General features: G+C 35.1%; 1 protein-coding gene across 5 annotated transcripts in view; it reads right to left on the bottom strand.

The window, feature by feature from the left end:
* Positions 1-22,860, bottom strand: part of ERBB4 (erb-b2 receptor tyrosine kinase 4) — a 1,148,959-nt gene that overhangs the window by 273,320 nt on the left and 852,779 nt on the right. For 3 of the 5 annotated variants that reach the window (XM_066278877.1, XM_066278879.1, XM_066278880.1), the window contains exons 13-16: positions 19,564-19,696; positions 14,718-14,811; positions 7,407-7,561; positions 1,741-1,815 (exon numbers count right to left, since the gene is read on the bottom strand). In XM_066278877.1, coding sequence (XP_066134974.1) covers positions 1,741-1,815; positions 7,407-7,561; positions 14,718-14,811; positions 19,564-19,696 — 457 coding nt within the window. Of the gene's footprint in view, positions 1-1,740; positions 1,816-1,935; positions 1,981-7,406; positions 7,562-14,717; positions 14,812-19,563; positions 19,697-22,860 lie in introns of all 5 variants that reach the window. The other 2 variants (XM_066278878.1, XM_066278881.1) reach the window with 1 other exon arrangement.

The raw sequence follows: 22,860 nt of genomic DNA, 5'->3' as shown, positions 1-22,860 counted from the left end.
TTATAAAACTTTCATTTGGACCTTGCTCTCTTCCCCTCTTCTTCTTTCTCATGTCTATTGATTTTTTCCCCCCATAATTCTGGCCTTGCTCTAAACAAACGTTACTAACCACTCTTGGTTGTGCCCTAGAACCAAAATACCACTATTGTATAGATCACTTAACACTACCACATTCTTTTGTTTTAGAATTTTATTTCTCTATGTAGTTCATTAAGAAATAACATTATTAAGACATATCATGTATTTGATTGCTTTTAAAAAAAAGGCAAAATACTACATAAATCTAAAAACTATGACTAATTTTCAGGATATAAAGAAATCTCATAAGATTTAGAAAAAAGAAGCCAGGTACAAAGGGTACATACACTGATTGAATTTATATAATTCATATAATGTGCAAATATGGGGCAACTGGCCTATCGTGTCCATGTTTAGGACAATGGCCACCCTTGCAATGGAGCACAGGGGGGTTTTTGTTCTGATTGCATGTATTATTGATCCGCCTGATGGTCACCCAAATAACCATTTATATAAGACTAACACATATTTTATGTACTTTACACTATATATGTTATATTTCAACACAAAAGTTGACATTAAAAAAGTCATCCAAAAATCTGATTTTGCTAACTGTAATTTATCATTGTTTTTCTCTTCTAAAAGATACAATTAATATTTCATAACAAAAGCTCAAAATATTTCTACATAACACTATAAAATTATTATTTTTCTAAAAATGAGTTTTAAAAGTCAAATTTATTGAGATATAATGCATAGATGGTAAAATTCACCCTTCTAATGTACTGACTTATGACTTTTGACAAGCACATACAGTTGTGCAACCATCACCACTATCATGATACTGAACAATTTCTTTATCCCCCCAGACTTCTAAAACCCTTTAAAATCAATCTCATGCTTCACTGCCCCAGCCTTTGGTAACACTGGTCAATTATTTGTCCCTACAGTTTTGCCTGTTTTCGAATGCCATATAAATAGAATCATATAGTATACATTCTTTTAAGTATAGCTCCTTTCATTCAGCATAATGTGTCTGAGATCCATCCATGTTTGGGGTATGCCAGCAGTTACTTTCTCTCTATCCTGAGCAGCGTTACAGTGTATGGATATACCACGGTTGAAGAACACTTGAGTAATTTCCAGATCTGGGTGATTTTGAATGAAGCCATTACATTCATACTTAGGTTTTGGGAGGGATGTGAGTGCCGTATTTTGTTTTTAAGTTCCAACTTGTACTGTTACCTGTACAAAATATTTTGTATATTCCCTTTAGCCTATGGTAAGTCTGACAGCTAGAGCATATACCAAACAGTTTAAAAATAATATAAAATCGGAAATTGAATCAAATAACAAACATTTTACACAAATCTAACAACTTTTGCAAATTCCTCTCTTAAAAATATTTCCTTTAGAAATCACCTACAGAATTAAGAATGTAATCATCTATTAAAGTTCTGGCTTAACAATTCAAAGTTAGTAACTTTTGTTTAATTGTGCAACTTTATTAAAAATAACGAGATTACCAGTCTGACTTTTAAAGTCATACTTAGTGAAGTAAGAAGAGATAAGAGAGGTGGCTTGCAAAGGAAAATGTCATGTGCCTCTTTCCAACTCCCAAATTTAACATTAGGATACATTTCAACCAGCTGGTTAGTACTTTTCATTCATGATAATTGGGAAAGAATTAGAGTGACAAAATGGAAACATGGTAGATGTTACCTAGCATGTTGTGGTAAAGTGGAATGGCCCGTCCAAGGGTAGTAAATGCAGTCATGACTAGTGGGACCGCTACACCTGCAGGCAATTACAGAACAGAAAGCATCATTCTCCATTCACAGTGACATGCACACACATGCACCAGTGCTCACACATGGAGCCTCCAGGAAGAACATGGGAAGCAAGGACACCAAGTACCTATCCATCAGGCCGATGCAGTCTTCAATACTTGAGCCTATGCACCTGGAGAAGATCCAAATTTAAAAAATACAAGGAAAAATGTTAGTTATTTAAAAAAAAATCAATGAGATAAATAACAACTATGTCAAATTCTTAATTATAATTATTAGACAATTTTGGAACACCATGAATTTAAAGGCCGTGAGAAAATTATGGCTGGATGGATACACAGAAATAGATTGCAAATATCACTCAAATGGAATGCAAAGAAACACATCCACAGAAAAAAAACATTTTGCTCTGTTTCTATTGATAGCTTCCAAACACATCTCGCTCGTTTCTATACTTTCAATTCATTTGCATCATTCATGATTGTTTTTCTGGATAAATGATTGTGTATATCAAGTGCTATAATTGGTTTCGTGTATACGGTTTCTTCTAAAAGCTCTTAAATTGAAGGAAAAAATGAAAATCAATAAAAAAGGAAACATGAACTATTTGATATAGTATAATAACCTGATGCTTAATACTCATTAAAGATTGATTTTGGCAGAAACTGAGTTAACATTTCTTAATGCTATTCTCATAGATACTTTACATAATCACATTATTCCATTCCTTGGTTGTGGCTGTCTTTAAAACATGCTTATCTTTAAACATGAATTCATTTAAAAAGCAAATTAACTGGGTTCACCAGACTGCAGTTTATCCTGACAGGCTCTTTTAAAAGAGGAATACCATAACAGGCAAACAAAACAGGTTTTTGAACTGCCAAAATATTTAACTTAAACAATAACACATAAATAAATCCTCTCAGAGAAAAGGAATAAGTTCAGACCCAGGTTACTAAAAAAAATCCACTGAGCATAACATTTAAGAGAAATAATACAAGTGCACAAAATTCTTATGTACAATCCCTAGAATTTCATTTTGATGTATTCTAGGAATATTATTTTTCCATCTTCCAATGTACTTGAATTGCTTTTCTTTTTGTTTTTTCCCATCAAAGACTTATAGTTCCATTGCATTATCATAATTCTTCCTACAGTTGTGATTTATAGAACTGTCTAATTCTGCTAGAAATAAAAATGATTGTTTCCTGAACTAAAATCTCTAAGCTGGAAAAAGAAGCTGATGTTAAAATCATATATAATGAATAGAAGGACCTATAATATATTAGGCCAGGCTGTCCATTATATCTTTAAATAACTGAACATTGGTGAATCGATATAACTATGCCTACTAATAATTAGGTCACTATTTTCTTGCTTCAAAAATATGTTATAGCATTTATACTGGGTGAAAAATTAGAAATGGTATGTTTTTGTTTTAAGGCAGGGGTCCCCAAACTTTTTACACAGGGGGTCAGTTCACTGTCCCTCAGACTGCTGGAGGGCCGTACTATAAAAATAACTATGAACAAATCCCTATGCACACTGCACATATCTTATTTTAAAGTAAAAAAACAAAACGGGAACAAATACAATATTTAAAATAAAGAACAAGTAAATTTAAATCAACAAACTGACCAGTATTTCAATGGGAACTATGCTCCTCTCACTGACTACCAATGAAAGAGGTGCCCCTTCCAGAAGTGCAGTGGGGGCTGGATAAATAGCCTCAGGGAGCCGCATGCAGCCCGCAAGCCGTAGTTTGGGGACCCCTGTTTTAAGGGTTGGTTTTGAGAGATCCAGAAAAATTTTAACCTACAGATATATGGGAGTACACTGTGTAAAAAGATTTCTTTTAAATAAGCAAATAAATAACTATAGCATATAGTTTTGAATGATACCCTAATCCGTAATCAAAAATTTTTCTAACAATGAAAAATTAACTACTAAAATAGTTTCCAAATTGTCTTATATGTTATTCTTTTTATTCTAATTTGAAGAACTTATTTTTTCTAGATTCCTATCATATCTTCTTTCAAAGTGTTTTTTATCTGCAGTATTAAATTTTGAAAAATTAATAGTCCCCTTATTTCCAAGAGAGAATCTGAAAGTTATGGTTAGTTTATAATCTATGTCTTTATAATAACATTTGAAAAATAAAAACAATATTTGAAAGTGAAATTAAATTTGGGAAGAAAATGTGAATAATGTAACTCATTTATTCATTTAAAAAAAGAAACTGTGTTGCATTTCTACTCAGTGTTTCTACTACTCTAGGAACTGGAGGGAGAAAGAAGATGAGTTAGACATTTGCCTATTTTTAATGAGCTCACAATTTAATGAAAAAGACAGATGAAGCAATGGGAAAAGAAGAAGCTAGAGGGTAAGGCTGCAGACAATATTAGAAGACGATTTGCTTAGCCACAAACTTAATGGAAAACCACAAGAAGGTTTCAAAGAAATAGTGAAATTATTGGCTTTGTGTTTCACACAGATCTCGTTGTGGAGAACTCATCAGTTGGGTACTAGGAAGTCCTGGTTGCACAGAGACTGTTTTAATGTATTAAAGAGATGATAGACTAAACTAGGACGTGCTCAGACCAACTGAGCTAATCTCAGCATTAAAGGCCACACTTGAACCAATCAAGCCGCTGGCTGTGGGAGGAGAAGAGAGAGAACAGGGGAGGGGAGAAGCAGGTTGTCGCTTCTCCAGTGTGCCCTGACAAGGGATCGAACCCAGGATATCCATAGGCTAGCCTCTGCTCTATCCCCTGGGCCACCATCCAGGGCCTATCTTGCTAATTTCAAATATGAAAATCACTCTTGCTCATCATTTCAAAATATAGGCAAAGGTTTCTATGGAATGATAAAAAGTGTAAGAATAAAACATAAAAAGTGTGACTTCCTAGTGGCCAAGAGCTGTCTTAGATATTTTCTGAATTTGCCAGTCCTTACATGTGATGCGCAGATGTTTAATGAGAAAGTCTGCTAAAATAAAAGTACTTTAGTCAAGACAAAAAGCGACATTTTTTTTTTCCTTTAGGAATACTAATAAGAATCTTTTGATAGGTACTAAATGGATAACCTATTTTCAAAGCATCTAAAAAACTGATTAGAGCCAATATATCTAATGTACTTTTAGAGTAGTAAAAGTGCTTTGAAGATATTAAACAGATCATTTTATTTTCAGAAAATCATTAAAGAGTAGAGTATTCAAAGTAAGGACTTTCTTTTAAAAAAAGATGTTTTGAAAGACTATTTCCATTAACTTGGCTCTTGAATTATCTGGCTGACATAATATTGACATACAAAAGAAAAGCTGTTTTCCAAAGTGGAGCTGGCTGGTGAGCTCACACGTACTAATAGGTCAGTAATTACATGCGTTTCAGAATAAAAATAGTCACTCGACCCATCATCTCATGGCCCCTGGAATCCTTCTAGGTGCACAGAGCATTCCTTTGCTTCAGCTAGAGATCTCAAAGCCTAGGGCCACGCAGCAGTTACGGACATGGGGGGCTTTAGGAACACCGGAAGTTTCTGAATTCTATTGTGTGGCTGGGGCCACAGAACGTTCAGGAAGTGAATGAACCTGGATGACATGGAGGCTATTAGGAAGAAAGACAGCAGTCAACTAAGTAAAAACACAACCCAAAATCCTTCTGCATTTATTGGTCATTACAGAATCCATGTACCTTGGAAGATGGCAGAAAGAATAATATTCAAATTCTGTCTCAGCATCATTGTGCAGCAGTGAATTTAAAAAACACCTTTCTATATTTAGTGAGAGTTCCCAAATGACCAGGTCTGATTTGTTCCCTATTACACTTGTCTACTCCTTTTGGGCTGACATCCAACTTTTGTTGCTGTGGTGAATTGATCTCTTCATTGTCCCTCCTTCTCCCCCGCCCCTCCACAATATATGCTTTCTTTTATTTCATAATCATGATTTAAAAGGGCCGAGGGGAAGACACACAGGCGGACCGTGGCTCTCTGATCTCACTGTCATTTCCCTAATGGCCTCGTTGTAATTAGATTTGCAAAAACAGCAAAAGGCCTCATTTTGAATGGCAACAGCTGTTGACATCAACATTATATTAAATAATTTACTGGTTTAATTTTAGCTGCAAAACAATAAAACCCTCTTGTGGATGATTATTTTAGCCAACGAAGTTTTCTCATTCGGTTGCTGACGTCTCTGCTCCAGTGGCCCCAGTTGTTTCTTCATGAAATACTCAACTGGAGCCTGCCAAAAGCTGGCAAGGGGCACAGTTTATTCCTTCTAGTTTCCTGGAAGCACGGTGTCTGTGTGACCGTTTCGGTCTCCTCCCCCTCCCGGGCCTCTGTCTACACCAATGAGTTGGCCTTCGCCCTTCCAAGCTGAAATTGAATTTGAATGGCACAGTACTGCTTTTACCTCTGAGCGCTGCCACTTCACAGAGTGACTTAAGCTGATTTCTTGACTTGCAGGAAACTGTAGCAGCATCTGCAAATTGATGTCCTCTTGGCAGAAGATAATGTTGCTTGCTCCACTTCTCCAATATCCCCTAACAGCTAGCCCTTAATCTGTCAGAAATTCTCTGGAATCTCCTGCTTTCCTGCCAGACATAAAGTACCCAAGAGGGTTCTCAACAAGTGGAGGCATTTGTCTGTGTGCGCGCGTGCACGTGCGGACGGGCACTTGTTCACAAAGGAGAAAAGGTTTTACGGACAGAAGGGGAATAAGTATGTGCAACTGCTCTCGATTCTAAAATTATTCACTTTCTGGAGGAAAGGCAAAGACCTTGCTAATATAGACTTGCTGTCTTTTGAAGAACCATTTGTTGGGATTTGTTTGATAACTGACACGATTTCCTTCATAGTTTAGTGCTTTTCTTCTTTCTGTAATATGACTTTGTTATTCAACTGTTCAACAGTATCAAATATATATCAAATTTTATTCATTTAATAAGACAGCCTTTTGAAAAACAGAAAAACGGGTGCCCACCTTTGAACTGTCCTACATCAAACAACAACAACAAAAAATCTCGGTTACAGGTTAAACTGCAACAAAATGACTCTCACGGAAAGCAATCACCATGTTATAAAAATTCATGTTGGTGGGTTTCCTTTTCTTTCTGCCACCACTACTTTTGCTTTTACTTTGTTGAAGCAGTAATTCATGGAGGTATTTACTTTATACTGGTTGTAACAACAAAGAAACAGAAATGGAAAACCTCCATTAAAGATTTAGTAAGCACCCATCTCAAAAGTATGATCACCGTCTTGCGTTTTCTGATAACTTCAAGCTCCAGTAAATTCGAAACAATTTTTACACTCCACACAAAGTATACCCGACACCAGCTTCATGAAGATGTCGATAAAATAGTTCTAGTTAAATGTTAAATGGAAATATTTCAAAGGGTAGAGATTTGAGTCCTTAAACCATTCTCTCCGAAAGGATGTGTCTTAAAACCAACATATTAAATACAAAGAAGAATAGAATTTTGTACGAGAACACTTATGCGTTTTGTAGACTGAATCAGGGATAAAGGCATATAAGTGAACCTTTGGATTAGCAATCTATACAAGCCCACATCCCTGGGCAGCGAGGATGCTTACCCTTGTGTGCAGTTTGGATGGCATGGGTGGCACTCCCGATCCTGATCAGCATACTTGAAAATAAAACTGTTCGCTCCCTGTAAGCCATCGGGACATTTTTCCACGCAGTTCGGGCCATCCTTAAAATGGGAGCACTTTGTGCAGTTGTCAGGTCCCTGAAGCGTGAAACACAAAACCAAACAGACAAAGAAAAATGGGTGCCATTTCCTCTGAAATGTATTCATGTGGCTTAATTACTGAGGCTCTCGTGGCTGGGCAATATTCCCCTTGGGAACCGGAGAACATTTCCAGTAATATAAATGAGGGGGTAGCTCTTGTAGCTTTTTGGTCAGTGAAATTTTCTAAGGACTTTTCCAGAAGAGCATCAGTATTTTCTTTCTGTCATTGATTTCTGGTGCAATTAAAGAGCAATCCCCATATTTGATCAGACATTTTCTCCAGGGGCATTTTATCACAATCAATAGAAATCTAGGGTTTTTTTAAATAAATAGTTAATGAGAAAAAGAAAATGATAAGAATTATATAACAATAAATTTCATTAAAAAAAGTAACATGTTGCCTGACCAGGGAGTGGCACCATAGGTAGGGCATCAGACTGGGGTGCAGAGGAGCCAATTGCAAAACCCCCAGGTTGCCAGCTTGGGCGTGAGCTCATCTGGTTTGAGCAAGGCTCACCAGCTTGAGCTGAAGGTCACTCGTTTGAGCAAGGGGTCACTCAGTCTGCTGTGCCCTCCATCCCCGGTCAAGGCACATATGAGAAAGCAATCAATGAACAACTAAGGTGCCGCAAGGAAGAATTGATGATTTTCATCTCTCTCCCTTCCTGGCTGTCTTCTGTCCCTATCTGTCCCTCTCTCTCTGTTTCTGTCACACACACACACAAAAAGTAACATGTTAACTCTCCTTTGGTTGTCCTATGACTATTTGAACAATAAATATTAAAATTTAATATGGCTGAATTATCAACAGTTTTGGCCAATACAAGTTAATTTCTAAGTCACTGTCTATCTCAGATCAGCTTGTCATAATGCTAAAAACCGTATCAGGCAGATTTTTAGGCATTTTACTAAACCACGGAACAATATTGAGAGCCATTAAAAGACACATTCTGATTTTCAAATATCCAAAACTTTAAAACGATGAAGTAAATACATTTAAAAAATTAACGAAGAAACTTATCCAAGAATGAAGGTAATATAAATATGAGCATGATAAATTTAAGTAAAAGTAACTCATTTGACATATTTATGTCTATAATAAAAAACAATAATAATCTAAGCAAAAATATAGAATGGTAACCAATCATGTGAATTAAATTTATTAAAATAGCTAAATGTTATAGCAAAAGTAAACATTTAAGACTATATTGAATAGGCCACGGCTGGTTGGCTCAGTGGTAGAGCGTCTCCAGGCATGTGGAAGTCCCTGTTTAGATTTGCGGTCAGGGCACACAGGAGAAGCGCCCATCTGCTTCTCCACCCCTCCCCCTCTCCTTCCTCTCTGTCTCTCTCTTCCCTTCCCACAGCCAAGACTCCATTGGAGCAAAATTGGCCCAGGTGCTGAGGATGGCTCCATGGCCTCCACCTCAGGCACTAGAATGGCTCGGGCCACAAGGGAGCAACGCCCCAGATGGGCAGAGCATTGCCTTCTGGTGGGCACCTGGTTGGGCACATGCGGGAGTCTGCCTGACTGCCTCCCTGCTTTTAACTTTGGAAAACTACAAAAAAAAAAGCCACAAACCAACCAAAAAACAAACAAACAAACAAAACCAAAATAAAACTATATTGAATATCTAGCAATTTTTACAAAAAAAAACTAATGTGCATTAGGTCCTGGGGATAGTAAACATGCAATAAAAAAGTAACATACCCTCCAAATATTATAAGAATATTTTGATTAAAACATTTTATTTTACTCATTTTTTAATCTAATTTTATTTATTTATTTTCTTAGGTGAGAGGAATGGGGATCATGAAGCAAGTGAAGCAGACTCTTGCATGCATCCTGACTGGGATGCACCAGGCAACCCCACCTGGGGCCAATGCTTGAGTACCAAGCTATTTTTAGCACCTGAGGCTGTCACACTCTAATGGAGCTGTTCTCAGCACCCAAGGCCACACTCAAACCAATTGAGCCACTTGCTGTAGGAGGGGAAGAAGGAGAGAAGGGGGAAAGGAAGAGTGGGAGAAGTAGATGGTTGCTTTTCTTGTATGTCTTGACTGGGAATGCACCTGGGACATTCACACAACAGGCCAATGCTCTATCCACTGAGCCATTGGCCAGGGTCCATTATTTTCTCTTTAAAAGGAAACAAAAATTAAAAAAAAAACCTGCTACTTTTTTTTCAAAAAAAATTTTATTGATTGATTTTTAGCAATAGAGGAAGGGAGGGAAAGAGAGAAGACAAGGAACATTGATCTGCTTTTATATGTGCCCTGACCAAGGATTGAATCTGCAACTTCTATACTTCCAGATGGCATTCTAACCAACCAGTTGTGCTATCAGCCAGGGAAAAAAACATTATTTTCTTAAAAGACACTCATGTTTTTAAACATTCAGCTGTTTGCAATAATTATATTACTTGATTGAAATTCACTTTTAATTTTCCTTTTTGAATATCAAATTGTTTTAGGATTCCTCTTTGAACACTTTTCTGGAACTTCTTTCCCTGATTCATTACTCCCTGAAATATCTATATCCACAGATTCATAACTATGGCAGCTCACACTGAACACAGCAGAAAAATACAATATACAGTAGTAAGTATAGAGGGAGATAATTCATTTTGTTAGGTTTATAATTACTGTGAATTTGGGAGCCAAGAGCCAGCGAATGTCATACAGAGCTAAGTGTTAGGCAGGAAGCGTGAGCATCAGTCCATTCATGGGAGAGCAAAGCATTTCTCCATTAATGTTAACACAAAAAGCAATTAGACTTTGCAAACTGGTGACATAAGGTATCTGAACATTAAGAGATATAATATTTTAACATTTAAAGAGAGAGGCTGCTAATGAAGAACAGTAGTGTAAAGAAGTAAAAGTAATCTTCAGCAAATTCTGACACTTGTTGAAGTTCAATCAAGCACCTGTATATTTTTCTATTTTGATGTGAGACTTAGAGCTTGAAAAAATAAATTACACAATGACACCTAATCTCTATTCAAATTGAAGAGTTTGCTATTGGCAACTTCTTGTCTCCTACCAGAAAAGAATACATGCTTCCAATTTTAACACCTGCTCATGGGTACTTAGGCACGTAATTCCTTCTATTATACAAAATCGCTTACTGTGCCAGCGTGCTCAGTGGCATGACTTATTGTACAAGACAAGAGACATACTGATGTCTTTTTGCACAACAGAAGAATAAATTTTACTATGAGTAAATTAAGCAGTTATAGTTTAAATTAAAAATTAGAAATTTTTTAAATAAAATTATTTAATGTAAAATGACATCCAGAAAAAATCAGAAGATATAACAACTATGAAACAAATTGAATTCACATTTAAATTTTAAGCACCCTATAATAAGGTAGTTTTATTTTGTGTGTGTGTGTATGTTTCTTTGTTTTTAAAGTATCCCTTAACTAGTTCATTATATTATCATGATACAAAATCTAATAATACTTTAAGCTGATGTAACTGAAAAAATATCCTGGCAAATCTCAAAAGAAATGAATTGTACTATTTTTCCATCTCATTTCAATAATAAAGAGATTTAAAGAAATATGCGTGTGTGTAATGCTTGTTCTTATCATTATATTCCCAAAGCTTCTAAGAACCTAGGTTCAGGGGATCAACTGATAAATGCAATAATAGAAAACAGAGGTAAAGGCAATATTCTTCCTTATCTCTGATTTTAAGCTACCCCTGGACTCAGTAATCTAGACAGACAACTCTAAAATAAACTAAATCCTGACAGAAACACCACATATTTTTCTCAGTCACAATTGTTTTTCCCAAGTAGCTGCTGTAAGAGACAAAACTACTATACACCAGCTTCCGATTCTCTTCCACTTCCAGTCACATGGCATCTTGAAATTCTCCCCTCACCAGAGGTGAGGTATATCTTGCTTTGGACAATGAAATTAATTACGAGGGATTTATGAGACCGCTAATGCTAAACTCTCCAGCCTTCTCTTTCCCTGATGCATGATTCAGGGACCCCACATGGATGTATAAGTGCCATAAACTCCAAGCATCCTGGAACACTAGACCACCACATGGAAGAGGGTTGCCTTAGAATTTTTTCCAGAATGACAGTACATTTTACGTTAAAAAAAATGTTAAAGATTTTTCTATAAGCTAGTGCAATATGAAGGTTATTTGTTATGGCAGTACAACTTTTAATAATCTGACTTTAACAACTATTATACTGTTTACAAAAATGTATTTAAAAAATCATTTTCTTTCCCTCATCTCTTCTCTTCTCCAGTCACCTCTCTGGTGTATGTATGTGTGTGTATATATATAATATACATATTATTTTTTTTGTATTTTTCTGAAGTTGGAAACGGGGAGGCAGTCAGTGGTTTATATTTTGATCTCTTAAAACTTTCTCTTATTTTCCTACCTTTTTTCTTTTCATATTTCTTCCCTATCCTTCTCAACAGTACAGAAGCAGCAAAAGAAAGGCAAAGAGGATAAAACTATAAAAAGTAAAATAAAGAACACCAATTGCACACAGACAAGGATATCGAAGCAATGGCTTGCTCTATCCCTCAGAGACCCGGATTTCTGTCACATTTAAATAGAATAATACTATCCCATTGTACATATGGGTGTCATAACCAGAAAGCATGTTATTCTTAATACATTACAGATATGATTGCCTGGGGGAAAAATAAACAGTGATGAAAAGAGGGGGAAACACAAAACCTCCTCTGTCCCCAGTTGTAGTAATCAATACGTGAACTCAGAAAAACGCAAACATCTAATATAAGTTGTAATGGCTGAAAGCAACCAATCCCCTGTGAGAGGAAAGTTTAGGCTATTGTTTGAGGTCAGTCCTGCCAGTTTTTTAGACAGCATAACCTAAAGGACATGTGCTCTTGCCTGCTTAGCATTTCCAGGCTTACTGATCAAGCAATCAAGGCAGATTCCTCAATCTGATTCTCACATCTTTCATAGATACCTGATTCAGCTTTCTGAACTTTCCTGGCTTTTGTCTTCTCTAAACTCTAGAGATATCAATTCATAATTTTAGGCCTGGGTATGGCCTTCTCTATTTTCTAGACATATTAACACACAATTTTTGTCCTTGGGTAGTGATTTTAGATATATGGTCCAACAATGCTGTCATTAGGGAATACAAATAATTTCCTTAATACTCAATTTAAGCAAATAAGCAAACAAAGAACCTCATAAACACAGGCAGTAGGGTGGTTAGCAGATGAAGAGTGGGGTGAGGGAGATAGGAAAGAGCAAAGGAGTATAAGTGGTGATGGAAAGAGACTGGACTTGGGGTATGAACACACAATACAGTACACAGAGGATGTGTTGTGGAATCGTGCACCTGAAACCTACATCATTTTATTAACCAATGTCACCCCAATCCATTCAATATGAAAGTTAAGTTAAAAAAAGTTCATAGTTCAAAAAAACTATTTTTCACTCTTTCTTAGTTTTAAAAAATTTTGACATTTGAAAGAACATTAACCTGTAGGAATTTTTATGTATATTTTTAAAAAACTGTTTGAATTATTTTTATTTATTTATGCATTCACTGGTTGATTCTTGCATGTATCCTGACCTGGGATTGAACCTGAAAACTTGGCCTAGCAGGATGACACTCTAAACAACCAAGTTACCTGGCCAGGGCTATCTAATTCTACATTTTCCAAGTCTCAGTCACTCTAAAAGAGATCTTATCATTCTATGACCCAGGGTCATGAAGGTATCTAAATATGTTAGTTTTGAAAGAAGTTGTATATATGATAAATATCTTGATTTGCTTTCATAGCCCATTCTGAAACTTTACGTCCCTGTGTTGTTTCATGACATTCTACATTTATATATTTCTCATGCTGTAGATAAATTTTATTTTCCATTACTCTCCTGGTGGAGAAAGAATATGGCTGCATATGCCCTTTGCATACTTACTTACAGATTATTATATATTAAATTGCCTTTGAGACTTTGGTTCTTCAGGATAAATCACTTTTTTTTTTTCGAGAGGTCTGATTTTCCAAGTTTAATCATCCTTGTGTGGTAGTCCTCAGAACTGTCCAAGTTTTTCATATCTTTCTTTAGATGAAGATCCAATACGACTCATCGGGGTGTAATGGAAGTTTGAGAGCTCAAAAATAGATTTTTTTCTAAGCTAATTAAGTACTAAATAAGTACTTGGGTAGAAAAATGAATACTATTTAATTTTCAAATGAATTCTTACGAAGAAACGTTGAGCTCTTGTCTAAAGGCCCATGTTGGGCCCCAAGTCATCTACTGAGAGATGACTCAATACACAAATAAACTGGAAATACGCCTAAAGAAGGATAAATAGGACACTTTGGAATGACAAACTCATACCGACCTCATTACTAAATAAAAGCCTGAATAATGAGACCCAAAGGGAGGTCTGAAAAGTAATTATCATTTTCTCTTTAAGGCTAACTTTAAATGATAGAAAAATGTCAATTTACCCATGACGCCTTTCCTAATCCCCTACTCTCTCCTTTGATTCACAGAGTCAATCTTTCTCTTTGCCATAGTATTTATCACACTGCATGAGATTAGTTTGATCTTGGCTTCTTCCTTTTTTCAACTGTCCTCGACAATGACATAATAGTTCAATAATTAAACATAGAATGTATTACAGCTTACCCCAAAACAACATAAACTTGACATTAGCATACCTCTGTGTGTTACTGCATTCCAGGATCTTCAAAGCCTACTCAAACATCACTTCTCTTTGGCCTTCCTCAACGTCCTGCTGCCCATCTCAAAGACAGATTTAGTTTCTCACCTGTGTTCCTATATCAATTTATATATATATTTATAGTTTATTAATTATTTTGCTTCAATTTAATTTCTTATGCATCTCTTTCCCTGTCAACACTGTGCTATCTTCAGGGTCAACTCCACATCTTCTTTTGGAAGACAGGATCTGAGATGTAAATATTTAAGAAATGGAATCTTTAAATATTTTATCTCCATGAGCAATCGTAAGCCTGTCGACGGTGGAATGTCAAACCCAATTCCCCATGGCATGCTACAAATATGCATTGAATGGATGGCTAAACAATGAAGCAAGGCCACGAGCATTCCTACACGAAACTGAGTAAGCCCACACCACCACAGACGCCTTCAGGCTTACCGGTCCATGGCATGTGAGGATGCCATCTTCCATCTTCTCACACTGGGGGTCACACTCCACACAGATGGAGCCGTTCGCAAACTCCCGAAATTCACTGTGAAAACATCAGCGGCATGAGGTGGTGTAAGCAAACAAGCTGTCAACTTAACAAATGAAGTAACATCTGCTAAAAGTCCTATTGGCAGAATAAATTCTCGAGTTTGTTTCTCCCTGTGCCAGGAGCATCAGAGTCATTTCCCTGTACATTAAGGAATAAGTTCTCCACTAGGAGAAAAGATACACTGCAGCCAGATGGCTCTCCTTGCCCTCTGCTGGGTTCAGCTATAGACTCATTCAGGAACCCTCTCGCTTGTGAGAGATATTGTAGCCATCACACACACACACACACACACACACACACACACGCACCTCTTCTGATGACACATCAGAACCTGTTCTTAACTTTTTAAGTAAAGCTATCTCTGCTGGTCTCTCTATAAAAAAGCTTTGTTTTTTAAACTCTGAAAGAACTATTGTACTTTTTTGTTGCTAAGTGACATGAATGTTCCTCATCCTTGTCCTTAAATTCCCAAGACTCTTAAATTTATTTTTGGTGAAACTTCAAAAGATGCTTTTATTTCTCTTCTTCTTTTAAAAGCTGCCTTAGAGAATTAGAGAAAATATCTTTATTTTGATAGATCTTTTTTTCTTAGATTATTGATCTAATATCACATCTTTTTTTCAGCTTAAATTTTTTAAATAAATAATAAAAATAAACAAATTCTTTTTTAAGGTAATTTGATAAGGTATACAATAAAAAAGTAGTTTAGTGGTAATATATTAAAATTTTCTAATTAAAATCTGGGATGATAGTCATCCTTTGTCAAACCTTGCACGTGCCTATTTTACTATTAAATGTTTTCAATATATAATTTATATTCTATACCTACTCTAAAAGTTTTATTTCAATAATTGGGTATCAGTCTTGTACAATATATTTAAACCACTCCATTTCTACTACCGTGTGACTGAATGAGGTATTGGGTGAAGAGAATTTATAATATCAGTTTGCATCATTAACAAAACTTGACTAAATATTTATAGTTACTGTTTTATTTTGTGCTTTTGTATTATGAGCTACCATTCCAAACTAATAACACTGTAGATATGGCAATTATGGATTAATTAGGTGATAAATTCAAATTTATTTTTCCCTTGAGTGAAATATTTACTTTTTCTTATAGTGAACTACCTCATTTGGTTCCTATAAAGCGTTAATAAATAAGAGGAGTCCAAAGGGTGGTCTCTATTCTCTGCTGGTTAGATTAAGACTACATCTACTCCAAGGTAAAATAATTAAATTTGATTTATCAAAATGAATAGCATATATCAATGGTTTAGATATGTATGAATGCAAATATTTAGTTACATGTATTTTACATTTTTTAAAGTGAGGCATTATTTGCTGTGGATTAACAATTTTATGAATTTTCTTAAGTTGAAATCTCAATTACATTAAAACCAATTATCTTTTGTGTATTTCATCAACATGAGTAATATAAAGTACTCAGCGAGGAAATCCTCAGAATTGAAGGGAAAAATGACCTAGTATGGGCAGGGATGAGTGGGTAGCTAAATTGTAAAGAGAATCAGAAGTGTTATCTGTTTAATGAAATTATATGACAGTTACAGCAAAGCCGGTGTCATCAGCAAATTTTTTCCAGGGTGCCTAAAGAGTTATGGTACTAAATGAAACCATGATACTTCTTATGATTCTAAAACCCAGATCATGTTTATCTTCGCCTCCCTAAAAATCTCCTTTCCCACACACACAGTTGAGGTACAGTGATTAAAGATCAGAGACAAGCTCGCTGCCTTTGCTTCTGTAGAGTACAGTTCTCTTTGTGGGGTCCCCAGCTCTCTTCCTTTCCACTCTCAGAGTGGATCCTCCTTCAGTTTCTGTCACTGCTGCTCTTTATGAGTACTGTCTCCATCATTGTTCCTTTTCTTCCTGGGTCCCTACTAAATCTACTTTGACTTTGCCCAAGATCCCCTTTTAATTGAATCTGACCTAGCAAATCACAGTCCACTGAGCATGAAATTTGCATACAGAGTTTTTGCTGCTATCCATTTTTTAGTTTGTTGTGTATCTGCTGTCTTAGCCAATGTTATGATCAACAGCAAATACTTTGAAGTCAAATCCTTCCCAAATTAAAATCCCAGCATTCATACTAATAATTCTAGGCCTTAAGTCCCTTAATTTCCCTAAGCATCAGTTTTTAACTATCCTCTGTAAAAAGAGAAAAATAATGTTTTTAATAAGAGGTTGTGATTATTAAATGTAAAAAATGCCTACAAAGAGCTTAGATTGGCAGTCTTTTTGATGTTCCTGTTTTGTTCTTAAAGTTTCAGAAGTATTTAATCATAGTGTCAGAGAAGAAAAATTATAAGATGCCATTGCAATTAGCTTTCTCTTTTATTTAAAGTGCTTGTGCATTACCAAAAATATAGTGACTCAAATCATTTGAATTTTAGTGTTAATAGTCAGGAACTGACGGCTTTTCTTCTAACCCTTTGAGAAGACTTCTATTTAGGATTTCTTCTCTTATGAAAATCTACCTCTTTTGTATGTATATGAATAAGATTTTGATAAATGTCAGAGTGTATATGTATTTATTATTTTTGGCAGTTTTTAAAGTGACTGTTTTTAACCATTTAATCAGCTCAAATGGATAGACACAGAAAGAAAATAATAACAGTTTTAATAATAAGAGCTCTTATAAATATTATCTATTTTTTCATTTAATAATCACAAGTATTTTATGAAGTTGATATCATTACTATTTCATTTCCACATATAAGAAAACCAAGTGTACAATGATTAGGTTATTTGTCTAAGGATGGACATCTCAACTAGAAAGGGATGAAGTTAGGCTTTGAACTCATTTTTCCTCAAAGGCGGTGTTAACCACCAGGCAATATTGAAAGAAATTATCCAATACCACAAGATTGGAGATGGAGAAGTCTATCATTGTTAATTCAGGCAAGAATTATGTCAGATTATTTTAAGATATTTTTATTTATTATCTTTCAAATTAACCAACTGTGAGTATGATTCTTTAGGGCTCTACTACTATGGCAAAATACATGAAAAACTTTACATTTCTTTAATATATTTGAATTAATGACAGAAAAATGTTAAGTTCTCAAAAACAGTCTTAATCATTGTTGATTATTTAGAAAATTATTATTTTTCCTTTGCTCAATCTGTGTATGTGTGTGTTTTGCACAACTGAGATAGAGAATGGTGTATACATCCACATATTTATCAATTTCATATTTCTGACAAGTTTAAAACTGAAATAGTAAATAAAATCAATGGCACCTGGAAAGGAAAGAGAATGAATATGACACCCTGAGTTGCACTGTTGGCTTGGTTCTTCTACAGTGTTATGACCTGGGCCAATACTAATTCCACCAGTTCTCACTAATTATAAGATGCTTCTGTAGAATAACATGAATTCTAGAATCCATTACTTCTTTAGAGCTGCACATATATATTCAATATACTTTTAATATAACATACTCTTAATAGAATTAAAGTCTGTTAGTTTCAATATACAGACATGAATTGCCACACACAAACAAGTATAATTGGATTTGAGGTATTTTATGTACAGAAAATATCATAATTTCATAATAACAAGCAAGCATGAATATACTTCAATGAGACAAATAGCACATAATTTCTGATTCATTATCAAATTTACAAACTGATTATACCTTACAAAATTACAAGCTGAAATTTTCCTGAAAAAGTATTAAAGTCTTGTTTAAATTATTTATATGTAATTTTCTAATTTTAAACCTTTCTCCCTTATTTTATTGAACAGAATTGATTTTGGTCATCTTTCAAAGAAGAGACAACCAATATCATTATGATTCAGAGATTTTTAACTTTCTGTTATAAAATACAAAAGTACAATGTCATCTGGGATTATGAAAGCAATTGTTAAAATGGGACAATTCATGCGGCAGAAGGAATAAAATAAAGAAATTCAAAACTACACTTTCACAAAACTGTTGAAAGCTTTCTTTCTATAAGTAATATAAAAAATTTTGACTTGGGAACAGTACTAAAAACTGTGTTACCACCCTAACAAAGGACACCTATGATGCATGAAATGGCATGTTATGATAAAGTGATTTTATGAGTGTATGAAATGCTATGCAGCAAGGTATATACTAGGTTATTGTATTTTCAGAAGAAATTTAAAACACTTGACTTAAAATATTGCTTATGTTATCTTTAAAAAGTGATAGAAAGCTTAGAAAAACCTATTCAACTAGGAACTATAAAGGTATTTTTTCTATAGGACTAAGTGGTTGTCAGACACATAGAAATGTGTGTCATCCTAATATAAAATCAAATAGACATGCAACCCAAATGGAAAAAAATAAATAAAAGTTATGTATAATTACAGATAAAAATTAATAGGAATTATGAGAAATAAGATTATTGGGTCATACAAGAGGAAAGATTACTTATAACAATTCTCTTTATAAGGAGAATAGAAATATATTTCTCAGTTTGCTTAAAATACATCCAATCATTTGTTAAGAATGATCTATTTTGGTCCATGTTTTTAAAATGTGAATAATAGTATTTGGACTTTTTATTTCAAATAATATCAATTCCTCTTTAAATAATTCTTCTATTAAGTTGTCTCCTTTATGTAACAAAAGCTCCCTTTAAAAATCTTGGCCTGTATAGCCATACTGAAAATAATTTTCTTCTCATTTTAAACACTGAACCAACCAGGACCTCAAAGGACATGAGACAAAGGCGACATGTCAGACAGCTTACCCATCATAAAGGTTACAGGACTCTATGCAGGCCCGGCCCCTGCTGAAGCGACGGCAGGACAGGCACTGGTCTGGCCCAGGTCCCCAACAGCCATCTCTTGAACATAGATGGTTGCATACCATTCCTTCAGCAGCTGAAAAAAACACACCAAAATCAAGAGGGAATAAATAGAAGCTTATATCGAAACGTACAATTTTGATCTACTTTTTCTTCAGTAAAGTCATTTCTGTCAAAATCTGTTTGAAAAAAGCTCTATAGCAGAAACCTTTGGTTGCGCATCTAGTCACCGTGACTCACACTATCCCCAATGTCTTTCATATTGCAGCGCCCGGTCACTGTGTTTGTAGAGGAACGTTGCATTTTTAACAAAACTAAACAAAGGTCAGTTATCTATATCAAAGCTGTATGGAGGGCGTGGGATAGAAATGAACATTCCAATTAAGGTAAGGGACAAATCACACCTATCTTAAGCCAACAACCCTTTGCTCCACGATTATACCAAACTTTTGGCTTCAAGTGATACTGATGATAAAACAAAGATAATATTAAAAGAGGAAATAAAGGAAAAAGACTATGTGGAAGATAAGACTGGGAGAAAGGAGTAGAAATAAAATACAAGTTTGTAGGTGTTCGCTGTGGTTTGTCTAAGCATTTCAATTTGCATTTCCCCAATGATTGAGAATGCTGAGACTCTTTTAATACGCTTTTTTTGATATCCATCTATCTTGTTTGGCGAAGTATCACTAAATCTTCTATCCATTTTATATTAGATTGACTGTTTTCTTACAATGGAGTACTGAGAGTTCCTATATATTCTGTGGATATTGCCTCCCAGGATTAGTCTTGACTTTACCACTGCCTTTTAAAAAGAACTTTTAATTTTAGTAAATCCAGTTTAACAATTTGTTCTTTTATGAATTATGCTCTGGGCATCATATCTAAGAAATCTTTGTCTAACTCACAGTAACAAAGATTTTCTCTAATGTTTTCTTTTAGGAGTTTCACAAGGTTTGTATTCTGTTTAGATATACGATCCAGTTCGAGTTAGTGTGTATGATATTATATTAGTCAGGGTTTCCAGAGAAACAAACATGGTTTCAAAATATTAAATGAGCCTTGTGTCCCTGGAGTTAACCCTATTTGGCTATGCTTTAGAATTAATTTTACATATTCCAGAATGCTATTTCCTATTACGTATTTTAAGATTTTTGCTTCTATTGTCTTGAGAGATATAATGGTTTGTACTTTTAATTTTTTCAGGTGCACAGGGTATGCTTTGTTTATATATGGGTCCTGAGGGGCTAAGCTGTCCAGGGCCACAAGGATGAGAGTAGGGTTTTCAGCTACGTCCTGCCTCATCTCTTTACTGCCCAGTGGCAATAAAAGTGCCAGCTCCTTACCCTGCTTTCTCTGACACCACCAGGTGGGGACTTGTTGCATCTCAAAACAGCCTGATGGAAGGTGAGAAGCTTACACTCATTCTTTTGCTCACATGGGTGACACTAGAGCCATAGTTATTTTTCTGTAGTATCTGACTGAGGTAGAACAGTTATTGTTTAAAACAGCTTTTGTCTTGCTGGGCTGTATCTTCCCAGGCTCTTTGGAAGAGAAAACAAGATTTTGTTGAGGTTTTATTTGGTCTGCACCTGTCGGTCTTTCTGAGTTGCCAATTTCTACACTTCCAATTCTGGGATATATGAGACAAAAATAAAACCTACGAAACTCACATTTGTGTGTTTCTCAGATTCCAACATGCCAAACCTGTCTTCCTTTTTCTCTCCACCTTTCCAAATTTTCTTACGTTTCTTTTATATATAATGCCCAGGGATTTTAGCTGTACTCAGCAAAATGACTAGAGAAAAGTACAGCTACTTCATCTTCCCAGCAGCAGAAATCCAGGATACATCTTAAAGTCACAGCCATCTACTTTTAAGTTATATGTTACCAATTCGTGCATACTCTAAGAACCTGAAATTAAGATATTACCATTCCTCCATTTCTAACTTTGACATACATTTTACTTTTCCAAATACTATTCACCCGCACCCATAATTTTAAACAGCAGACTGCCTTTAAAAAGAATTACATAAGAAACCTTTATAAAATTGTCCAGGAAGTACTCTTTATCTCAAGAATAGAACCCGATTTTCATCTGGCATTGTGTCCTCCAGAATAGCCAGCTTCCTTCTTGTAGTGTGGTTCTCTGCCTGCACTGATCTCTTCTCTCTGGCTCTATGTCTGCAGACTTGAGTCTCCCTGGACTATCAGCTCTGCCTCCTCAAGGAGTCTTTGGGGTTCTGCCTGCACCCCTCCCGACTGTGCCATGGCTCAGAAATTCTCTCAAGGTGTTTAGCCAGAGCAATCACAAAGCTCACTTCATTTGTTGCCTGTCTCTGCTTCATCATCTGAAACATACTACCTTCTAAACCGCCATTTTATATATTTTGTCCGTCTTTTGGTTGTTTTGTAAGGAAGGGTAAATATAACCTCCTTTATTACATTCTGGCCAGAAGTAGACATCTGATATTTATTTAAAAAACCCAAAGAGAGAGTACTTAGTGTTACTTGCTTAAAGACAAAAGTTTTATATAGGATTTCTTTAAAACGCCCACAGTTTCCAAGCACCCGTAAACTTTTTGAAATTCACAGCTCCTTCAACTCTATTTTAACTTATTTACTTTATAATTATTATTCTACATAATAGATAAAGGTAATTTTTAAAGATAATCTGAAAGAACAGATGAAGGTAATTTTTAAAGATAATTTGAAAGAACAGAGACCGAATAGAGTGTTTTCTTGTGTACATAGGATTGTCCCTCTCCTCAAATATATTATTAATTTTTAATTAACTCATTAATTTTTCAGACTGCTTAAATTTGGATATCTTCATTTCCTAAAGATTTATTAAATTGAAATAATATATATTATTTTTCTCTTATGTAGAGTCTTTAAAAGTTGAATGATTTGAGGTCCTACTGGGGAAAGGCTAACTGACAGTTTTTCTCTTATACTGATTTGGAGCTAATTGCAACAGTTTCTTTCTTTTGATTTATTTGTAATTCACAGAAAGAAGGTTCTCTCACTGTGCAAAAGAATTGTCAGTAGAAATGTTATCTTAACATAGGCCTCATATCACTGTGATTCTCTAAATGTATAAGTAACTTCCCACTGACTTATGAAGTTGTAAAGAGTAAGAAAGATAGTCTAATCAAGCTGAAATATAAGTGTGTAAGATCAAATTCCATGTAATAGGTGAGTGAAAAAGGGGCAAAAGGTTAATGATATTAATAGATATAA

Source organism: Saccopteryx bilineata, chromosome 5, assembly GCF_036850765.1.
Source record: "Saccopteryx bilineata isolate mSacBil1 chromosome 5, mSacBil1_pri_phased_curated, whole genome shotgun sequence".
NCBI classification, from domain to species: Eukaryota; Metazoa; Chordata; class Mammalia; order Chiroptera; family Emballonuridae; genus Saccopteryx; species Saccopteryx bilineata.
Note: the sequence above shows the minus strand (reverse complement) of the source record. Positions and strands in the feature narration are given on the sequence as shown.